We start from the raw sequence: 19,332 nt of genomic DNA, 5'->3' as shown, positions 1-19,332 counted from the left end.
CACTTTCAGTTATAAATATCATGAAAAATGAACATTCTTGCTGAAGAAATAAGATTGTTATGTGAGACTTTGTTTGGAAGTTATGGTGGGGTTTAAATCGTTAAAAAAAGCAGTTATCTTTAATTCGGTTAATGAAGGTTAAGTTGCGAAAGGTCATGAATTTAATAATCATTAGTTTCGTTATCCTTGCAGGGATTTTATTCATTTTCAGTCTCTTCAGACTACAGCCTTTATTATTGTAAAGAAAAAAAACAACTAGCAAAAAGTACCATAGTTTTTTAGTACATAACTACTTTTAACTTCTTAAGAAATTAAGCTAGGGTGTTAGCGTATGCAGATGGACAAATTTAAATCTTTATCTAAGTAGAAAATAAACCTACACATATTTGCTAAACAAAATAAGATTAATAATGTCTTTACAAAATTCTCTAAAAGATTACTATATTTCAAACATTTACAAGTTAGATATTATAGGTATCCCAGTGATGGCTGAATGCTGAAACAAAAAGTTGGCATCCAGTTGAAAGGTAATATTTTATCAGGAAACTAAACGTCGCTCCAACAAAGCTTGGCTCGTTCTATCAGTGAAAATATACCTGATATTTCAACGTCCATTCAAAAATTTTGTATAAAAAATATATTTGATATTGTGTGTCAAAAAACAAAGGTATTTTATGTTTCAACAAAATAGTTACAAGTTGAAAATGTTTGAAAATCTTCTACATCAAAGTTATCGGTATATCGGTTTTCCAAGCCTATTTTAAAATCACGTTTTAAATGAAGAACGTTTTTTGAAATATATGTGGTGATACAAATGACATATGACGGATGATAGAAGTGGCACAAAGACGTTGGACGAATAAATGAACGGATGACTTCATAAATCCTACATCGCACATATTAAAATTAATCTTTCTCCTTCTTTTCTAAGGAAACTTAACTCACTGTCCTCTAAATATATTAAAAAAGTAACAATAGAATTTTCTTTATTTTATATTACCCATTTCAAAACACCGCTCACAAACAAATCTACTCTAAACTTCAACCAAAAATTTAAAATCGACTTAATACAACTTACTCACTTCACCTAAACAATTCACCCTTGAAACAAACAAGAACCAACCTAGATTTCAAAGCCAAAACTTGAACAAAACTCGAAAAAAATAAGAAATAAAATAGAAAACACTAAAGCAAGGAGCTCTCGAAATATTCCGAACAAAAATACAAAGAAGAAAGAACGAATAAAGCAAAAATACTGCGATGTAAATAGCAAATACCTCTTACGTTATTATATAATACGGATTCCGACTTCTTACCTTACATGACTGTCAAGAAAATAACATTAAAGGATCACAAGCCATTGTATATTGTGTTCACTCGTATCGCTCTATAAAAGCACCCTATAAGCCGTGTCAACAATGAATGGATTACCTATAAATCTAGGATTTCCAATAAATTGGTATTGTGATATAAGTACTAAGGACTGGGTGTTATTTACCAAGCTTTATATAGGTATATGAAACTCTTTCGTCACTGAGTGACTGACTGAGTGACAGACTGACACAGCCAAAACTACTGGACCTAAGAAGCTGAAGCATGGCGTGTATGTTTTTAAGGAGTTGAGAGGACCACTAAGTTAGAGTTTCCAGTAAATTTCATTATAAAAAAATTACTTATTTATGCATATGAAGTCCCTGGCAGAAGCTAGTAATATAATAATTATAAATGCGTAAGTTTGTGTGTTTATTTATGTGTATGTTTGATACACAATTACGTCAAGATAGCTAAATGGAATTGGGATAAAATTTGGAACAGGGAGAAAGGAGAAATATTCTCAAATTATAAATACTAACCTAGAAACCGTATCTAACTCTGTTTACAAAGCTGTACAATTAAACAGATTACCCACAAATCAGGGGATTCCAATAAATTATACTTAAAATAGGTAACTCGTAACACAACACCTAACACCGGATATTTTGGCCACATTGAAGTATTTTTGGCAGTGTTAGGAATATTATATGAATCACCTTCTAATATCAAACACATGAGGGATTTGGGATCATAATTTATATTAGCACTGACGGGTTTAATGCTAACTAAGTGCATTGGAGTAGAAGCCAAGGGAATGAGTCATTTTGTTGATAAAGATCAAAAGAATTTGAATAAATAGTTATCGCATACTCGAGCTGCGCATCTTTCTCGCACAGCTACATAGCTTAGTATCAGTGGAACAGCTTAGCCATACTTCTTCGTAGCATAGCTACATACAGCAAGTTTCCAAAGTTCCAATAATAACAGAATTTAAAAAAAACCACTGGGTATCTACAAAATTACATAATAATAGTAATACTAGCTTCTGCCCGCGACATATTAAGCGCATCCTTTTTCCCGTTCCCGTAGATAAAAAGTATCCTATGCCCGTCTCCTAGGTTATAAGTTACCAACCAAGTTTCAGCCAAATCGATATCATATTAAGAAAAACAAAAAAAGCCCATTGAATAGAAAAAATAACTAGTTTTACCAATCCATCAATAAAGCTTATCTTTAGATTAAATACCATTCATACTTATCGATCCAACCGCCGTATAATACTGGTAAGATCTTCAAAACTGCTGACTATCATAAACCTTTCTAATGTGGAAAATAGCCACACAGAGGATCATGGTAATCTCCGGGATCTTTTTTTAAATAAAGGGGATCAGTCCAAATGTCTTCTTGTATCCCGGGATCTCATCTAGTAGACTGTACTAGTACTACTATAAATAGTTATATAATCTTGTATGTCTATATGTATAGGTACTAATAGTATTATGAAGAGGGATAATTTAATTGTTTTTTTTATGGAATAAGCCGGTGAAGCAGCAGACGGATCACCTGATGGTGAGCAATCGCCGCCGCTCAAGGATACTCGAAATACCAGAGGCCATTATTTATTATTTTAGTGTCAAGTAGGGCTCTTAGTTCATGCATTTTTTTTACTAATTATTATTGGAAAGAATTTCAGTGATATATCTACAGAAATAAGATCTAGTTAAGAGAAATCATTGAAGTAATTATACACGGAAAAAACTACTCATCGAAAGTTAGTTTGTCTCATGGTAGAATGTGAACAAGCCCGTATTCGTTTCTCAGTATTATTTCGGATATAAAATGTCTTTCATCTCTTGTGTACAATTGTTTGGTTGACTTTTTACCTCAAAACATATATTTATTGTGAAAATAAATAAAGGAACTGAAAGGTATCGTACAAAACATAATATTGTTACGAGTAAAAGAAAATTTGGACGGTGAAACATAACTGACGTATACTCAAACAATATTTATTTATTACGAAAAAAACATTGGCCTTGGTTGATTTAGATTTTTATAGAAGTGAACTAAATATAAAAAGTAGGAATAAAAAAATAACTTAATATATCATTGTATGGTAACCAGAATAGGTATGATGATGATTAAAAGTCTATTTAGTCCGTCTGTTAGGTAATGAAAATATAATATTAGACACGGGTTTTTTTTTATTTTGTCATATAAAGCAACAATACTTAGATAAAACCAATAAAATTTTGGGAGTGGGAGCAAATACGTAATTTCTACGTATAAAATGGACCTAGAAGTGATGTCCCACGATATTTCAAATCGATATAATTATCTTCGAAAGTGTTGATTTCTGTAAAATACGTGTCTAATATTTTAAAATAATCTACAAGACGGACATTAAAATAAAAATTAGTCATCCAACCTATTATTATCAAAAATAAATTAAGTTTCAACCTTAAATCCGACATAGCTCCATCTCTGTCACGCACTCAAATAATAAATTGCTAATCAAAATCCTCCCCACATTTGAAATATGGTCGCAAACGATGAACCTTATTTAAATTTTGAGGTCGACCAAAGAGGTTTTGAGTCACAAAAGTCCAATTTACAAGTCCCGTTACGGAGAATGATGAATAATATTTGATCCATTCCGAAATTATGTTCCTAACATACGAGTATTGCTAGGCTGAAGTCTAGATGGTTTTGGTTCATCTTCAAATGTAATTGGAACATCAATCATTGAATAATACAATGGATTTGGTGTAAGAAAGGAAAGCATTCAGTTGAATGAAATGAAAGAAATGAAATGTGAAAGACAACTTGGTAATTGACCGACTTCAATACAAGGAGGTTCGCAGTTTGACCTGTATGTATGTATGTTTGTGCGCAATTATCTTACGTTTGGCTGAACCGATTTTGATGCGGTTTTTAATATTTTTTAAACTTAGGAGAAAGTTTTAGGGTTATTAACTGGCTGAAAAATTTAAACGGTAAAAAAAATTAAAGGCGGTTCCCATTTTTAACCGACTTCAAAAAAAAGGAGTTTCTTAGTTTGATCTTCTCCTAAGTCTGAAAAATACTATATTGAAAACAGCATCAAAATTGGTTCACAAACATATATACCTACATCAAACTACGAACCTCCTTTTTTTGAAGTCGGTTAAAAAGGTTTTGTTGAAGTATCCTTAGCTCCTAAAATAGAGTAAGTCCCTTTTCTTACAACATGTTACAGCGATAAATTGACGTCTCGGAGTGTGGGTTTAAGAAGCACTTATCTAGATCCTACACAAATCCAATTATTATTCGGACACCCCGTATCTAGCAAACGCAAATAATTTGGGAAAAGAGCAACATTCACGCCATATGCTCTGGACCCTCATCAATCAATTGTCAACCGTAAGTACGGGCAGACAGAGTGAAAAATGTTTTGTGTGCAGGTATACGACTGATTGGTATCGGGAATACGTTAGGCTCAATTATAAGCTTGGTTTCGTTTGAAATAAAAATATGCATTTGTTTTAAAGCCCGCAATGTATGGCGCACGTTCCCGCATGGATAAACTGGAATAACGGCCTGCTTTTGATCTGCAGTATAGGGTTGGGAAAATATTGCCATATTACTTCATGTGCTTATTTAAATGCTTTGTAATTATTGTCGGATACAAATTTAATGTGAGTCCCTACAGTGTAAATACGATATCAATTAAATACATTTTTTAAATGATACTTTGTCCAACCCCATAATCTTATATTTACCCTTTGCAATTGTGCTGAAACCACCTACAGAGAACATCTCAATCACTTTTTATGTTTTTCTAGAGAGTTCTCGTGTAATTTTTTTTTTTAGACTTAAAAATCTTTGCCCTACATTACGATTTTCTCCTGTGTTATGGATGCGTTTAGAAACATACAATTTCACACACACAATTTGTGTATCACACAAAAAGTTGTTCCGTGCGGGAATCGAACCCGGCACGTTGCACAGCAGTCACCGCGCCATCTGTGCACTGTGCTGTCTAAGTTTCTTTTTTGTGTATACGTTTAACATTCTACTTAACACTACACACTTTACCGAAAACACTTTTACTTACCCCTTTAACATATAAACAAGCATAATATTCATTATATAATTTACCAGAAACTTAACAGTAACAACTGCAAGTAGATTTACCGCACAATGGCCGCCTCACGACGTCGGTCAGACTCCAAAGTTTACGGAACGTATTGTTACATGTTCCCCATAGTTGGGAATACTCCGGTCTTTATTGTTCCCCGTGCAAAACCTCGAAAAGCTTCCGGATTTTCACTGAGTTGAAGGAAAGGTGTTTACTTAGTTGGTTTTTAGGTTATTGTTTTTGATATGACTTAAACGCAGGCTAGGACGTCCACCCTCAGGCGTTGCAGGTCACCATTGTTTTCAATTTTATAATTGCTTATAAATCTATCTACGACGACTATCTACTCATTCGTACAACTGTACTATAAGAAAAAAACTTTATTTAGTCTCTTAGATTTACATAACACAAGTGATCAAAACAGGCCCAGTCCGAAGGGGTTAATAACACTTGTGTTGGGGGAAGAAGAATCTTTTGGTATTGACTCTGTAATTTATATTTATGCCATTGTCTAATTCCGTAATCTTAAAGCTGATAAACGAGCAGACGGATCACTTGATGGTAAGCAATGCGCCACCCATGGACACCTGAAACACCAGACGCATTACAAGTGCGTTGCCGGCCTTTTGGGTTAGGAATTTAAGGGTTGTTGGGGAATCAGGAATTGGTAACCTTTGGAAATCTTTAATTACTTCAGAATAAAGTTCCATGTTCATAATTGAATTGCACTTATAGGAAGTTATTACAACTTTCGTATTATATAAAAAACAAAATCCAGCTCAAAATTTCAAGCACCTACCGTTCTCATCAAGTTCACTCTTATCGCCCAAACAAAAGCCAAGTTTTAAAGGAAAATATAAGTAAACAGACGGACAGACAGATAATACATAATAATGTCTTCAACGGTTTATTGTGTTCAAACGAGAAGCGTCGGACATTATCGCGGGACGTCGATACGGATCGCTTTGTAGCAGCGTGACGTCACAACATGGCCGAAAATGTTCCAGTTTTAAACTTATTTCGTTGAGTCTCGCAAGTTTGGCTGGAAATTATATCACTTTTGTATTCGGTAGTGATATTATACCTACATATATTTTGTTTGCTTGTGTTTAAAGTTTAAATTGTATGATTTGGAGAATTGAAGGAGACTTTCCATTTGAAATTCCTACGTCTACTTCTGATGATGATTTTAGAGCAAAGTTTTACTTTTAAATCAAAATGAGAGAGATGTAGGTACGTGGAGGAATATAAACTCTATTTTTTGGTATATAAAATAACAATCTTATTTCTTTGTTCACAGGATAATCATCTGCTGATAACACTTCATTAACTACGGTAAATATTTAATATAAAATTATTAAATTCACAAATTTTTAAGGTATTAAACAAATACGTCTAATTTTCTATTAAAACTGAAACTAACTACAATGTCTATTACACACATTTTACAAATATGTGGTTAATCCCATCGTACTAATATTGCGTATAAATGCGAAAGTTTGTTTCTCTGCCAATCACCAGAGGCGTTGCCGGCCTTTTGGGGGTTAGGAACTTACTGGTTGTTGGGGAATCAGAGATTTTGAAGATTGGGCAGGGGAGACTATGGTGACCTCACTCACGATTTTCGGTGAGGCCATTGTGTCACTCCGGTCGCCCCGGCCCATTCCTGCTGAAACATGTTATAGGATACTTTTTATACCACGAGAAAGTGGACGAAGCCGCTGGCAGAAGCTAGTTTTGATATAACATCGGTACAGTCTCCTTTCTAAAATTACTTTTATCATTATACCTACACACTAAGTATACCTAAACATCTTCGTAGAAAAATATTGTCATTTCCTGTGTTCTTCGTTCATTTTAGTTGGAAGTAGGTAAATGGGGGCACGTTTCTTCACCCAAATCCTATTTTCGGTTACGAGACGACTAACTAAAAGTGGGCAAAATGGGAATCCCTCAGAAAATTGCCCGGGCATGTTGTCTGTTATGCCCGGCATACTAAATAGCGGGCAAATACAGTATTGAAGCTATTTCGGTGGTTATTTTTTCGGGACAGAGTCGAATCTATTCCTGACCGATGCTTATTAGCATAATATAATGTTACACCTTTTTCGCGATGGAATAAACAGGGTTCGTATAATGTTTACGGAAGAAAATAAGTTTTCTGTATATTATATTTTATTATTTCACTATGTTGCTTAAAAAACATAAGTTGCTTACGTACTTAAGATTGATAGTTGTCAATATCAATAGCCTATAAGTGGCCATTGCTGACCAAAGATTCACACGGAGAAGGTTCGAGCATTAATCACCACGCTTGCTTAATACGGGTTAAATTCAAACTTATAATTAGAAATTATAAGCCTAGATTTCCTCACGATGTTTCTTCGCGGTTTGTCAATGGTGCTTAAATAATCTTAGAAAGTACATATAGCTCGGGAAATGTCACATTGGTACTTACTGTGGGTAGATTTTGAAACCCGCACTCTCTGCATGAGAAACGGGTGTGAGATTGATTGTTTTACTAATCCAAAATTCCTCTATGAGATAATTAATTCACCATTATCGAATTAGATACGTACATCAATCAACAGCTACGCTTGCAAGCTTACTTTCTTACTAATATTATAAATGCAAATGTTTGTGAGTTTGTGTGTATGTCTGTTACTTAATCATGTCAAAATGGCTGAAGGGATTGGGATGAAATTTGGAACAGGGGTAGATTATGGTCTAGAATAACACATAGTATACTTTTTATCCCACGGGACCGCAGACGAAACCGCTAGCAGAAGCTAGTTTTGACATAAAAATGTGTTAATATTAATATTAATAGAAGACATTTGAACTAAAAAAATGACCGCCATTTATCAACAATGTAATCCACTATTTCACAAAATAAATTCGACTATTCCTCTAAACAATAAATATTTTTGCTTTCACAATAATTTATCGCGCGGTAAATCTTTTTTGTAACGCTCTATCATTGTGCACGCGGTTACACATGAAGCTATGCAAATCCAGTATAAGCTGACCTTCGAATCTGCGGAAAGAGGATAGAAAGCGAGACCACAATAAACTGGTTTGTATAACTTGATGTGTAGATAATATACGTATACTTGGCAACGCCTCCAGCCATCTGGCTAACGCGTTCACTTATATAATAATCAACTGACATTTACAAAAACGGACTCTTTTATTTTACGACCAGAAGAATTTCCATAAGTTTCCCCCCTCACCCACCATTCCATAAACAACCCTCGTCTTCGAAGAATAGAGTTGCTTTTCATCTGTGCTTGGCGAGACTGGACAACCGTAATGTTGGGGAAATATTTTCTTATTTTCTTTTAACTTACTTATTTTCGTTTTTAGTGTTAGATATATTTACTGTGTGTTGTTATTTATTTACTTTTCTATTTTTATTTGAGTAACTAAATAAAAATGTCTGTCAATTTTGAGTAAAGCAGAAAATAGTAATTTTTTTACGTTTAGTCCACTCTCAGCCCCTCGACCCGTAAAAAAAGATTTGTTCATTGGTCTCGATCCCTAAACACCGTGCAAACTGGGCCCCGGGGAGTGAGAGTGGATTTTCATACAAACACAGGCAAACCATGTCCACTTTCGGCCCCTAGCTTAATTAGATAGGTGACCATTTTGGATATCTCAAAACTTCACTAAACATATACATCTACATCTATATACATAGTTCACATCAAAAACCTATACAACATCTGATAGTCGATATTGGGCCATAAAAGTCCCAAAAGTTCAATTACCGCCGTAACCAGGCGTCCTGTAGCTCCGTATAGTGGGTTGATACGAGCCATTAAGGGTCGTTCCATGTTAAATGTTGGCATTCAGTCCCACAAACTGCATAGTACTAAAACTACAACACCTTGTAGATTCTATAACAAAATAATCTGATCTATATTATAATTTTTAAACCTCCAAAAAAGTTGTAGTTCGTATTCAATACAATAATGAATTGGAAAATTTATTCTTAAATCAATCGACAATCTTACCGATTGAATGCATACTGAAGAAATATAAAAATATAGGAAATAAATATAGCCAACTTTACAGTGATCACGTTCATCGAGCCAATGATTTCAACCTTCGCAGCTGATCACAGGTTTTTGGGTTTACCCCTGATTATTTAATTAACTTAAAAATATTTTAAAACTGTGCAAGTTTTGGCTACGTGACCGGATATTGGTAATACTTTTCCTCCTGATATGACACATTCATCATATCAATAATTACATATCATCAACCCGTCATAAGGCGTCCAGAACACATCATAAACCTCCCCAAATTAGACTGCTTTTCTACCAGAGATGTGCTATGTAGTAATGCCACGAATGTAATAGCTAAACTGTAAAACTATGTGATCATGTCAATCGATACTAAATTATTTAGCTGTGCGAGAAAGATGCGCAAAACATAACTTAGCTCGAGTATGCATTGTATCGATAGTAGGGTAGGATAGTAGCCATACATTGCACGCATCTTCCAAATAAAAAACATTTCTTATCTTAATCCATTTCCACCAATGCTAAGCTATGCATGCCAACAACGTAGCATAGCACATCTCCGGTGGACAAACACCGTAACACAAGACTGATAAAAAATTGATACTCTATACATATAATTTCAACAAGCTATCTAACCTAAGAATATATTAATGCAATTCTACGTAACGTGACGTAAAACCATAACAAAATACATTCCACTAAACTTTGATAATCCCGGTATCTGGCGAGGTTGGAAAAAAATATTCTACTAAATTTACTCAGTGCACCGGTATCAAAATAAGCGCACCGGCTTCCTCGAATCTGCCACTAAACTAAACATACATCAAATCACTGAGTTTACATTTCAATACCTAATAACTAGACGCTATAAATAAACGGCTCTATGAACTTGCCTCGTTGGAACTATTTTTAGAGTGTATGTGATAAGTGTACTAAGATCCCATAATAGAATGTAATGCCCCAAGTGTTACAAGCATTCATAGCACCTTACTAACAGGTGGGCCGTGTGCTTTCTTGCCACCGTCGTGGTATAAAAAATAGAGTCTAGTAACGTTTATCAATTTATAATTTGTAAATGAACAAAGTTAGGAATTCAGCGTAGATACGAGAGCTCACCGCGTTATGGTAAACGATCACTGTAACCTATGTTCACTTGCGTGTAGTGTCGAAAATATCACGCGTTTCGGATCATTAAAGAATTTGAGCAAAATTTCGTCCTTCTCTATTCGAAGCTACACTTTGGAATGAGCAGGTGCTCGTAAGCTACATAGGTAGCTTCACTGACAGACTGACTGACGGACAATTCAATTTGACGTTTCAAAAGTGCCTAATTAAGGATTAATTTAAATAAATGCTTTGACTTTGACTTTGAAAGCTGGTGTCTCAATTTCACTTCATAATTCCTTAATAATTTCTCTACTTCTTCGGAGAATACCTAACAAACAAAATTGTAATTAATGATACAACAATAAACATCCATACATTCACAGAAATGATATAACTCATTCATACTCAGTAGAAACTTAGCCAATTAAATACGAATCCTTGAATCGAATACAGATGTACGAAGTATTGGGCAATTTATAGAAACTCTAAATTAGATCTGATAGGAAACTAATTGGGCCATCTCTACATTTCGCATAATGGAGTCGATATCCTCAAATAAGATGTAGGAGTTACTATCTACACATCTATTCTGAATTCACAACTGTAGTCACAGGCCTGTATTCACCTAAATTGTGGTGACATGTTGTCGCGTTCCACGCGCAGAGGTTTAAGACCACCACAGATGGGGCCGTAGGGCTGATCCCTAATGCGGAGCTGCGGACTACCTAGCGGGTTTACCGGGGCTCCTACTCGAACAGCAGGAGTACCAATGGGGTACTTTTTAGTCAAGTTATAGTGTGACACTTTCGCCTCGCCCAAGGCGAGATTAGTCATTGGATGATTTTCCCCCCTCAAAAAAAAAGGCCTGTATTCACCTAAATTGTGGTGGCATGTTGTGGTGGCGCAGAGGTTTAAGATGGTTCTCATATATGAGAGTGCAGGTTCGAAACCTACTACTTTACCACTTTCTAAGATTTATTTATAGACAACTCACAAACGGTGAAAGAAAACATCGTGAGGAAACCTGGGCTTATAAGTTCTAATTATAAGTTCGAAATTGCACTCAAATCGCTCCCTGCGAACCCGCTACACGTTGCACGGCAGCCAGTTACCCATCCACCGCACCAACAGTGCAGTCTGACCACTCCATCAACAAGTCTCTCTCCCATTTTAACCATAAATAACTTTAACCAACTTACATTACACATTGGTCAATAACTCACTCAATATAAATGTCAAGTACAGTAATTGTCCAGCGATGGCCACTATCACTGACATCCGTTCAGCACTTTATACTGAAGGCTGACGTCCTCCGAATATTTACTGACTCCAACCAATGATTAATAGATCCACGCGGCAAACTGAACAGAAATATGTTTACGGATCTTATTCTCTCATATTTTAAGTTCCATGTCCATTACAACTGAAATAAATCTTCTCTTCTGCTCATAAAACGAGAACAATAAGTTTCTAAATGTATTTCGTTGAGTAATTTCGTTCATGGTGTTTGTAATAAATAGAATAGAAGGTTATTTTTGTTATGTGAAGCATTGTTTTTGTGAATAAGGAATATCTCTTATTTTTCATCGAGTGCAAATTTTGAAGGTTTAAAATTATCGTATCGTATCGCTTGCTATCCTCTAAGGGGTATAGTTTCACGTCGGTTCTCTGTGTGGTCGTGGTAACACTCCGGTCGAGCCGGCCCATTTATGCCGAAGCATGACTCTCCCATACTTGTCCTTCTAAATAATTATCTTGGTTTACTTATGAATTTATATTATACACTAACAAATAAACAATTATTATGTACAACGTACAATGTACTTTTACAAAAACATCACCGAAATGACGCAACAAGTAGATACTTCAATCGATCGCTAAAAACATTAACATTAAAAGGAACTGCTGTAAATAATTCGGCTTATATATAACCATGTCCATTGATCTCTTTTAGAACATGGGATATATTACAAAAAGAATATTAAACACTTCATCGTTCATTTGTCCATGAAATAAATCTTTTTCATTTACATTAACTGTCTTCTAATCTTAACCTTTGAGAGTATCTAAAGAAGCAATTTGCTGCTTGTCTCAATGTTCTAGTAATCGTGGTCGTAAATGTTAAGAAAGAACTTTATAATTTAATACCCAGATCAGACATATTGCTTACTAAAATTCTCAGTAATAAAGTGGATTTTGAATTTACACCAATAGTCTAACTCTTTGTAGCGTTAAATCCACAACACTATTCGCAGAAATGGTCGCTGTAAGTCGAAATACGTTGGTATTTTTTATGGTATAAGCCGGTAAACGAGCTCACGGATCATCTGATGGTATTTAAGCAATCGCCACCGCCCATGGTCAGAAACAGTAGAGGCGTTATAAGTGCGTTGCCGGTCTTTTAGAGGTTAGGAATTTAAGGATTTTTGGGGGATCAGGAATTGAGAAGATTAGGGAGGGAGGTAATTGGGCCTCAGGTAACCTCACTCACACATTGAAACACAACGCAAGCGTTATTTCACGTCGATTTTCTGTAAGGCCGTGGTATCAGACCGATTGAGCCGGCCCATTCATGCCGAAGCATGGCCCTTTAGAACATCTTGAATCATGTACTTAAATAAGACAGATGTTCCAATTCACCGTCAACTAATCAATCATCATCCTCCATATATAGACTTCCTTTGCCTCTAAAGGCCCAAAATAGTTTCCAAATAAATAGTACTCAACGAGACCAATCACTTCACGTCCTCACGAGCCCTCCAACATCAATCTTACTTCCATTCATTTGTCCCTTCCATCACATATTTCTGTTACACATTTTTTCCATTATTGTGTATGTCAGAACAATCTGGTGGCACTCATTCACACTCTTGGCCTTCGACTTTACACGTGCAAAACTTGATGTGTGTCTATCCATCTATTTATGTAACGTTAAATGCATAAAATCTCAGATGCCTCTATGATTTTTAATTCAAAAGAAAAATAATTTATAAATATATAAAATTTTAGTTTTAGCAACTCTCGGGGTCTCGGGTTCGATTACTAGTCGGGCAAAGTACTACTGGGCATTTTCGGTTGTTCTAAAATTTCCGTTGTCAGTAGAAGTATAGAGCCTGGAATATGGCAGTAGTCTCACCCCTTATAGCATGGGACTTATAACACAAATGGTGAAATATGCACCTTTGCCTACCCCTTCGGGGCTAAAAAGTCGTGACGTTATGTTTTTTGTTGTAATGTAATCAAATTATTTGCAGGTTTTGCGCATTTCACATTGTACCATGTATATATAAGCAGTTAATATATATCTATGTTGGGTATACACCCACAGAGTTTTAAAGCTTTCGACACGTGCGTTCATAAATCAGCATAAATATGCATCATTATCTGCTTGTAAACTACAAATATTACAATAATAGGGCAATGTTCCGTTACAGTGTATGTTTCATTGCGGATCTTGGTTGTCTTCCAAAAGGATTGTTTGTTATGTATTGCATGATCCTACTATTATGATCTTGTATCTGAATCAGCTTCAATTTATCTGTATGAAATTGTGTGGAAGATAATGTTTTTGGATGTTGTACAAAAATTGTCTTGATTTGCGATAGTGTCATATTTTTTATATCACTTATAGGGCCTATTTCACAATGTCTGGATAGCCGCTATGTCCCAGATAAAGTCTTAAGAACGAAATTTGTATGAACTATCTGTCACATAAGTTTGTAATATCATTCTATTAACAGACATTTGGCAGTAAACAATTTTGAATTTTGAAAACCACAAAAAATATTGATCCTCCTGTTAGACAGCAGCGCAGTAGATAGGTAGTACCATCTTTTTGAACCATTCATCCTACAAAAATCTAGCGATATCACAAACATTTTACAAGATATATTTACTTCAATTAAAAGAAAAATCTTCAAGAAAATTACCAAGCTCATTTGAAACATCCACCACGGTTACACATCAACCTATATTTAACCAGTATAAACTGATCTTCGTATGCACGAAAAGATCACTCAAAGCGAGACCATATTATACTGGGTTTTTAGATCCATATTTATAGTCGTGTGTACCTTAATTGCACGCAACTCTGGCCACAAGTGGGGTGCCACTCAACGATTGAGTGTTCCTTATTACACCACATAAATGTTAATGATGAAATGTGCTTTATTTATAAGCGCGTTTGATACAATTTCGAATGCTAACATTTATTTATTAAGTCCTTCTGTGTATAGGGTGTTTCTTGGCTAGTCGCCAGATATAGTTTCCCTTTAGGGGGCGGACAAACGTCCGATTATTATCTTCCGTGGCAATATTGTTCATTTCGGATAAAGCCATCGATTAGTATTATGCTATGGTTTCCTTAGAACTGTTTGTAAGCAACTGGTCTCCGGAAATATGGCCGTAAGCTGTTTTTGCCAATGGGAAGAAATGGTTAAGGCTTTTTTTGAAGATCGTAACGTTTATTGTTGTCTTGACACAATAGGATAAATGATTAATTTTTGGCATTAAATGATTTTCTATTAAAAATAAACCAAAATAATGGTATACAAAAACAATGTGCAATACCACCCTTCTGTCTATCATCAACACCCTTTCTTTTTAAAAGGTATCTCGGAAAAAAGACTCATTTATTTTTAACTTCATACAAAAATAATACCAGCGCAAAACAGGATGTTTTCCATCGTGCATAATTTTACTCTAAAGAAATATACTCTTACGTATTCAATTCCATAAATAACATATTGAATCCAACCATAATATAAACAAAAGAAAGAAGTATACTTCTAATGTCCTTGATCTTATTTTTATCGTAAACATCAAAGGATTAGGTGAAGTATCCGAATGTTTTTGTATACTTTCAATTCCGCAATTCATTCTCCATTAGCTTACAGTACTAAATTAGAATTATATGAAAGAAATGTATCGACACCCGCTAAGTATAAGTATGTATCTGCCAGATACACGAAATGGTTTTTATTGCATTTTTAGCTTCAACGTACCTGTATCTATCCAATAAAAAAATATCAAAAAAATTGTAACAGCCGAACATGGTTTTTTTCAGACGCATAAGTATTTATCTGAATTAGCTAGGAAATAAATACAACGTACAAATATGGAAGTTCCAGTTAAATAGTAGTACGCGGGGGGATCGAGACGCGGGGTGCGGGCATCTGCCGCTCGCTCAGTTCTTCGCGGTAACAGCGAGCGGCAAGCGTTCACTATATTTTTTATTAATATAGTGAACGCTATAAATTCTTAGTATCGTTAAAGCAAAATGCAATTAAAAGGCGACAGAATCTCACCATGTCACCACCAAATGAGATTTATTCGTCACCTAGACAAGGTAAGTCCTAATGATAATTATTATGGAATTTTAGCCATTCCCGGTGCATAAGTGTGTATCTACGTAGTTACACATTTATACACTGGATTCAATTTTAATTGTAAAATGTATCTAGGCACTTAACTACTTATTCCATGGATATCGCGTAAAATATTCGATAAATATTCCATTGAAAAAGTGTGGATGTGGCAGTTAGAGTATTTTGATACATTCTAAGACCGGAGTAAAATTATCTATGTGTTATAAAACAAAACCATAAACCTTGACAAACAAAATTTCCTTGTAAACATAAACTGTACTTAATTTTAAACTCAGTTACCAAATTTCAAACCATAAATCCTTAAAATGACAAAGATATGACAATTTATAATTTTTGCAATCTTAAATTCGCTCTCCTGTAAAATTTAACTTTTTCAGTTACTTACTTATACTTAGGACGTGTCGGTATATGTAATCTCTTCCCTTTATTGAGTCATTCCTTACTTATGTAAATAATACCTAACGAAATCAAAACCACTGTTATTATAAAAGTGATGAGAGACTAACTATGTTCGAATTCAGTAAACTTACCAATAAAAGTTTTTAAACTGACATGGTCACTAACACTATTATTAGAACTTATGACGGGATATTTACCATGTTTATTGATTTTGAGGAGTTTCCGATATTTCGGCACTGTTTCAAGCGCCATGATCACGGATTAACTGGAGTAAATGCGGGTGGGTGTTTACGAGCAGACAAATCGGTCTACCCGCTTTCTCGTTCGTTTTTTGCTGACACCAGTAATACCACTACCATTGTCACTTGTAACTCGGCTCAACTCTCGACACACAAAACTCACTGTGTCCGCTCGCGAACTTTCTTCTTTCTTGGCAGTTTTGCGGGTTTTACATAGTTGGACCACTGGATTCCAAGCCCTCGACAGTTGAAACCCATCCTCCCGGTTGAAGTTTTTGTACTTTGTTATCTCAATCGCTTCTCTTACCAGTCTAGGTATGTAGTGGCGTTCTGTCGAGATAACTTGTGGGTTATGTAACTCAATCCAGTGGTTTGATCCAGCCTCCAAGATGTGTTGAGCTATAGCGGATTTTTGTGCGTCGTTGTTTTTTACCGCTCTAATATGCTCAGAAATTCTACAAGCCACAGTACGCTTAGTCTGACCGATATATGATTTGCCACAGCTACAGTCCACTTTATAGACCCCAGGTTTTTCTAGAGGGAAGCTATCCTTCGGCGAACGCAGCATCTGGGAAACTTTCCGGAAAGGAGTGAAGACAGTCTTTATGGCATATTTGTGGAGAATGTTGGCAACCTTATCTGTCACTCCCTTCACATATGGCATAAATGCTGGTTGCCTCTCAACCTCGCACCTCCGATGTCTATTAGTGGGTTTCTTCTTGTGCTTTGCAATCCTATATCCGTTACTCCGCAGCACCTTCATCACATGTGTCAGCTCCTCCTGTAAATGTTCCTCGTCGCATAAATCATATGCGCGGTTGGTGAGTGAGGTGACTACAGAGTTTAGTTGTCTGGGATGGTGGTGAGAATCAGCTTGTAAATATCGGTCAGTGTGAGTCGATTTCCTGTAAACCGAGTGTCCCAGAGAGCCGTCAGCACGAACTAAAATCTTCACGTCCAGAAATGGCAATGTCCTCTCATTTTCCAACTCGTAGGTGAAGTTAATCTTCGCGTGTATGTTGTTTAGATGTGCCAAGCATACTTTCACCTCTTGTTCGCCCCCCTCTATGACACAGAAAACGTCATCGACATACCTCTTCCACAGCTTTATAGATGTAGTGGCAGTGGAGATAGCCAACTGTTCGAAATGTTCCATCCAAATGTTGGCCACCACCGGAGCCACTGGGCTGCCCATTGCCACACCATCAATCTGTAGGTAGTACTGACCCTGGTATACGAAGTAACTGGTACACAAGCAATGATGAAGCAGCTTAACATACTCGAGAGGGATGTTATTCTCTTGCAATCTCAACTTCACCACTTCCATGCAGTCTGCCACCGGAACATTTGTAAATAACGACTCAACATCAAAACTAACCATTAGATCGTTAGGTCGGAGTTTGATGGACTGCAGTATGTCAATAAAATGCCTCGAGTCCTTCACATACGATGTCGAACGCCCAACCAAGGGTTGCAGTATACTAGCCACATGCTTCGCCAGGTGGTAAGTAGGTGAATCTATCTGGCTGACTATGGGTCGCAGTGGAACATTCGGCTTGTGCACCTTCGGCAGACCATATATTTTAGGAGGTTGTACATTTCTTGGACGGAGCAAGTACTTGAATGTGTCATCTGTAAGTATTTGTTGACATTCTTTTATGATTTTGTGTGTACTGCGATTCGTCCGTGCTGTCGGGTTGTAGTTCACTCTCCTGTAGGTGTTTGCATCGCTTAATAAGTGGCGAATCTTTTCATCATACTCCGTGACGTTCATAACCACTGTAGCATTCCCTTTGTCCGCTTTTAGTACTAACACGTCCTCATCTTGGCGGAGATTACGTAGTGCGGCCTTTTCTTCAGCTGTGATGTTTGGTGTTGGAAGTTTGGCGTGACGTAAAGCAACGGCTGTGTCCTGTCTCAACACATCGGCATCACTCGCCGGTATCTGATTCCGTCTAATTACTTCCTCCACACTTCCTATCACTTCTTCATAAGGGATGTGGTTTGGAGTAGGAGCGAAATTCAACCCTCTCTCAAGTACTCTAAGTGCACCTTGTGACAATACCTTGTTGGATAAATTAACAACCGTTCGAGTTTCTTGTGAGTTTTTATCGTTGTCACCTACCGGCTTTTGTGTTCGAATCAGTGACTCATACTTTTGTTGCTTGACCGCTGCACTAATTTCTTGAGAGCGTTTGGCTTGCAAGTAGGTAATCCGATCACAAATATCGAAGTCACCAGGTGTCAACAACGCACTACATTTAAGATGTAAATAATACAACTCACGATTGCTCTCATCCATTTGGTATCTGGTATTACGGATAACCTTTCGCAGCAATTTTACACTCGCGTTCCGTAGAATACTAGCGGAGTTGTGGATGTCCTGCCGAGGTTTCAGTCTCACACATACAGGGATAACGTCCGCATCTCTGCACTTAACTAAAAAGTTCAAAGACTCCTCCAAACAACCACACTTTTTCCGCGCGCGTTCAAGTTGTTTTATTATTTTAACACTATCCGGCCCGTACCGGTTCGCGATATAAGTTTTTAAACTGACATGGTCACTAACACTATTATTAGAACTTATGACGGGATATTTACCATGTTTATTGATTTTGAGGAGTTTCCGATATTTCGGCACTGTTTCAAGCGCCATGATCACGGATTAACTGGAGTAAATATATCGGTCAGACTAAGCGTACTGTGGCTTGTAGAATTTCTGAGCATATTAGAGCGGT

The 19,332-nt window shown here is 36.2% G+C and overlaps 3 protein-coding genes across 9 annotated transcripts in view; 1 reads left to right on the top strand and 2 right to left on the bottom strand.

The window, feature by feature from the left end:
- LOC118272073 (protein spaetzle 4) overlaps positions 1–19,332 on the bottom strand; it is a 484,075-nt gene that overhangs the window by 186,362 nt on the left and 278,381 nt on the right. Inside the window, exon 7 of one of the 3 annotated variants that reach the window (XR_007705322.1) lies at positions 4,429–4,438. The exons of the other annotated variants lie outside the window; for them this stretch is intronic. The gene's annotated coding sequence lies outside the window, so the exon portion shown is untranslated. Of the gene's footprint in view, positions 1–4,428; positions 4,439–19,332 lie in introns of those variants that run through there. 3 annotated transcript variants of the gene reach the window in all.
- Positions 1–19,332, top strand: part of LOC118271844 (potassium voltage-gated channel protein Shaw) — a 110,775-nt gene that overhangs the window by 38,860 nt on the left and 52,583 nt on the right. For all 5 annotated transcript variants that reach the window (XR_007705319.1, XR_007705318.1, XM_050693720.1 and 2 more), the window contains exon 2: positions 6,735–6,769. The gene's annotated coding sequence lies outside the window, so the exon portion shown is untranslated. The remainder of the gene's footprint in view (positions 1–6,734; positions 6,770–19,332) is intronic.
- LOC126910700 (uncharacterized) lies at positions 12,772–18,896 on the bottom strand. The gene is made up of 2 exons (XM_050693812.1): positions 17,078–18,896; positions 12,772–12,833 (listed from the first exon to the last, which is right to left on the bottom strand). Exons 1-2 carry the CDS (start codon positions 18,894–18,896, stop codon positions 12,772–12,774), a joined length of 1,881 nt encoding a protein of 626 aa, XP_050549769.1.

This window comes from Spodoptera frugiperda, chromosome 5 (assembly GCF_023101765.2).
Source record: "Spodoptera frugiperda isolate SF20-4 chromosome 5, AGI-APGP_CSIRO_Sfru_2.0, whole genome shotgun sequence".
Taxonomy (NCBI): domain Eukaryota; kingdom Metazoa; phylum Arthropoda; class Insecta; order Lepidoptera; family Noctuidae; genus Spodoptera; species Spodoptera frugiperda.
This window is presented reverse-complemented; position numbering and strand designations above follow the sequence as displayed.

What these genes read in the sequence shown, in the direction of transcription:
- LOC126910700 (XM_050693812.1), bottom strand. Translation starts at nt 18,896, where the DNA reads ATGGATGAGAGCAATCGTGAGTTGTATTATTTACATCTTAAATGTAGT. An exon ending in CTGTGGCAAATCATATATCG is followed by an intron (nt 12,834 to 17,077) that starts GTCAGACTAAGC and finishes TTCGACTTACAG; the next exon opens with CGACCATTTCTGCGAATAGT.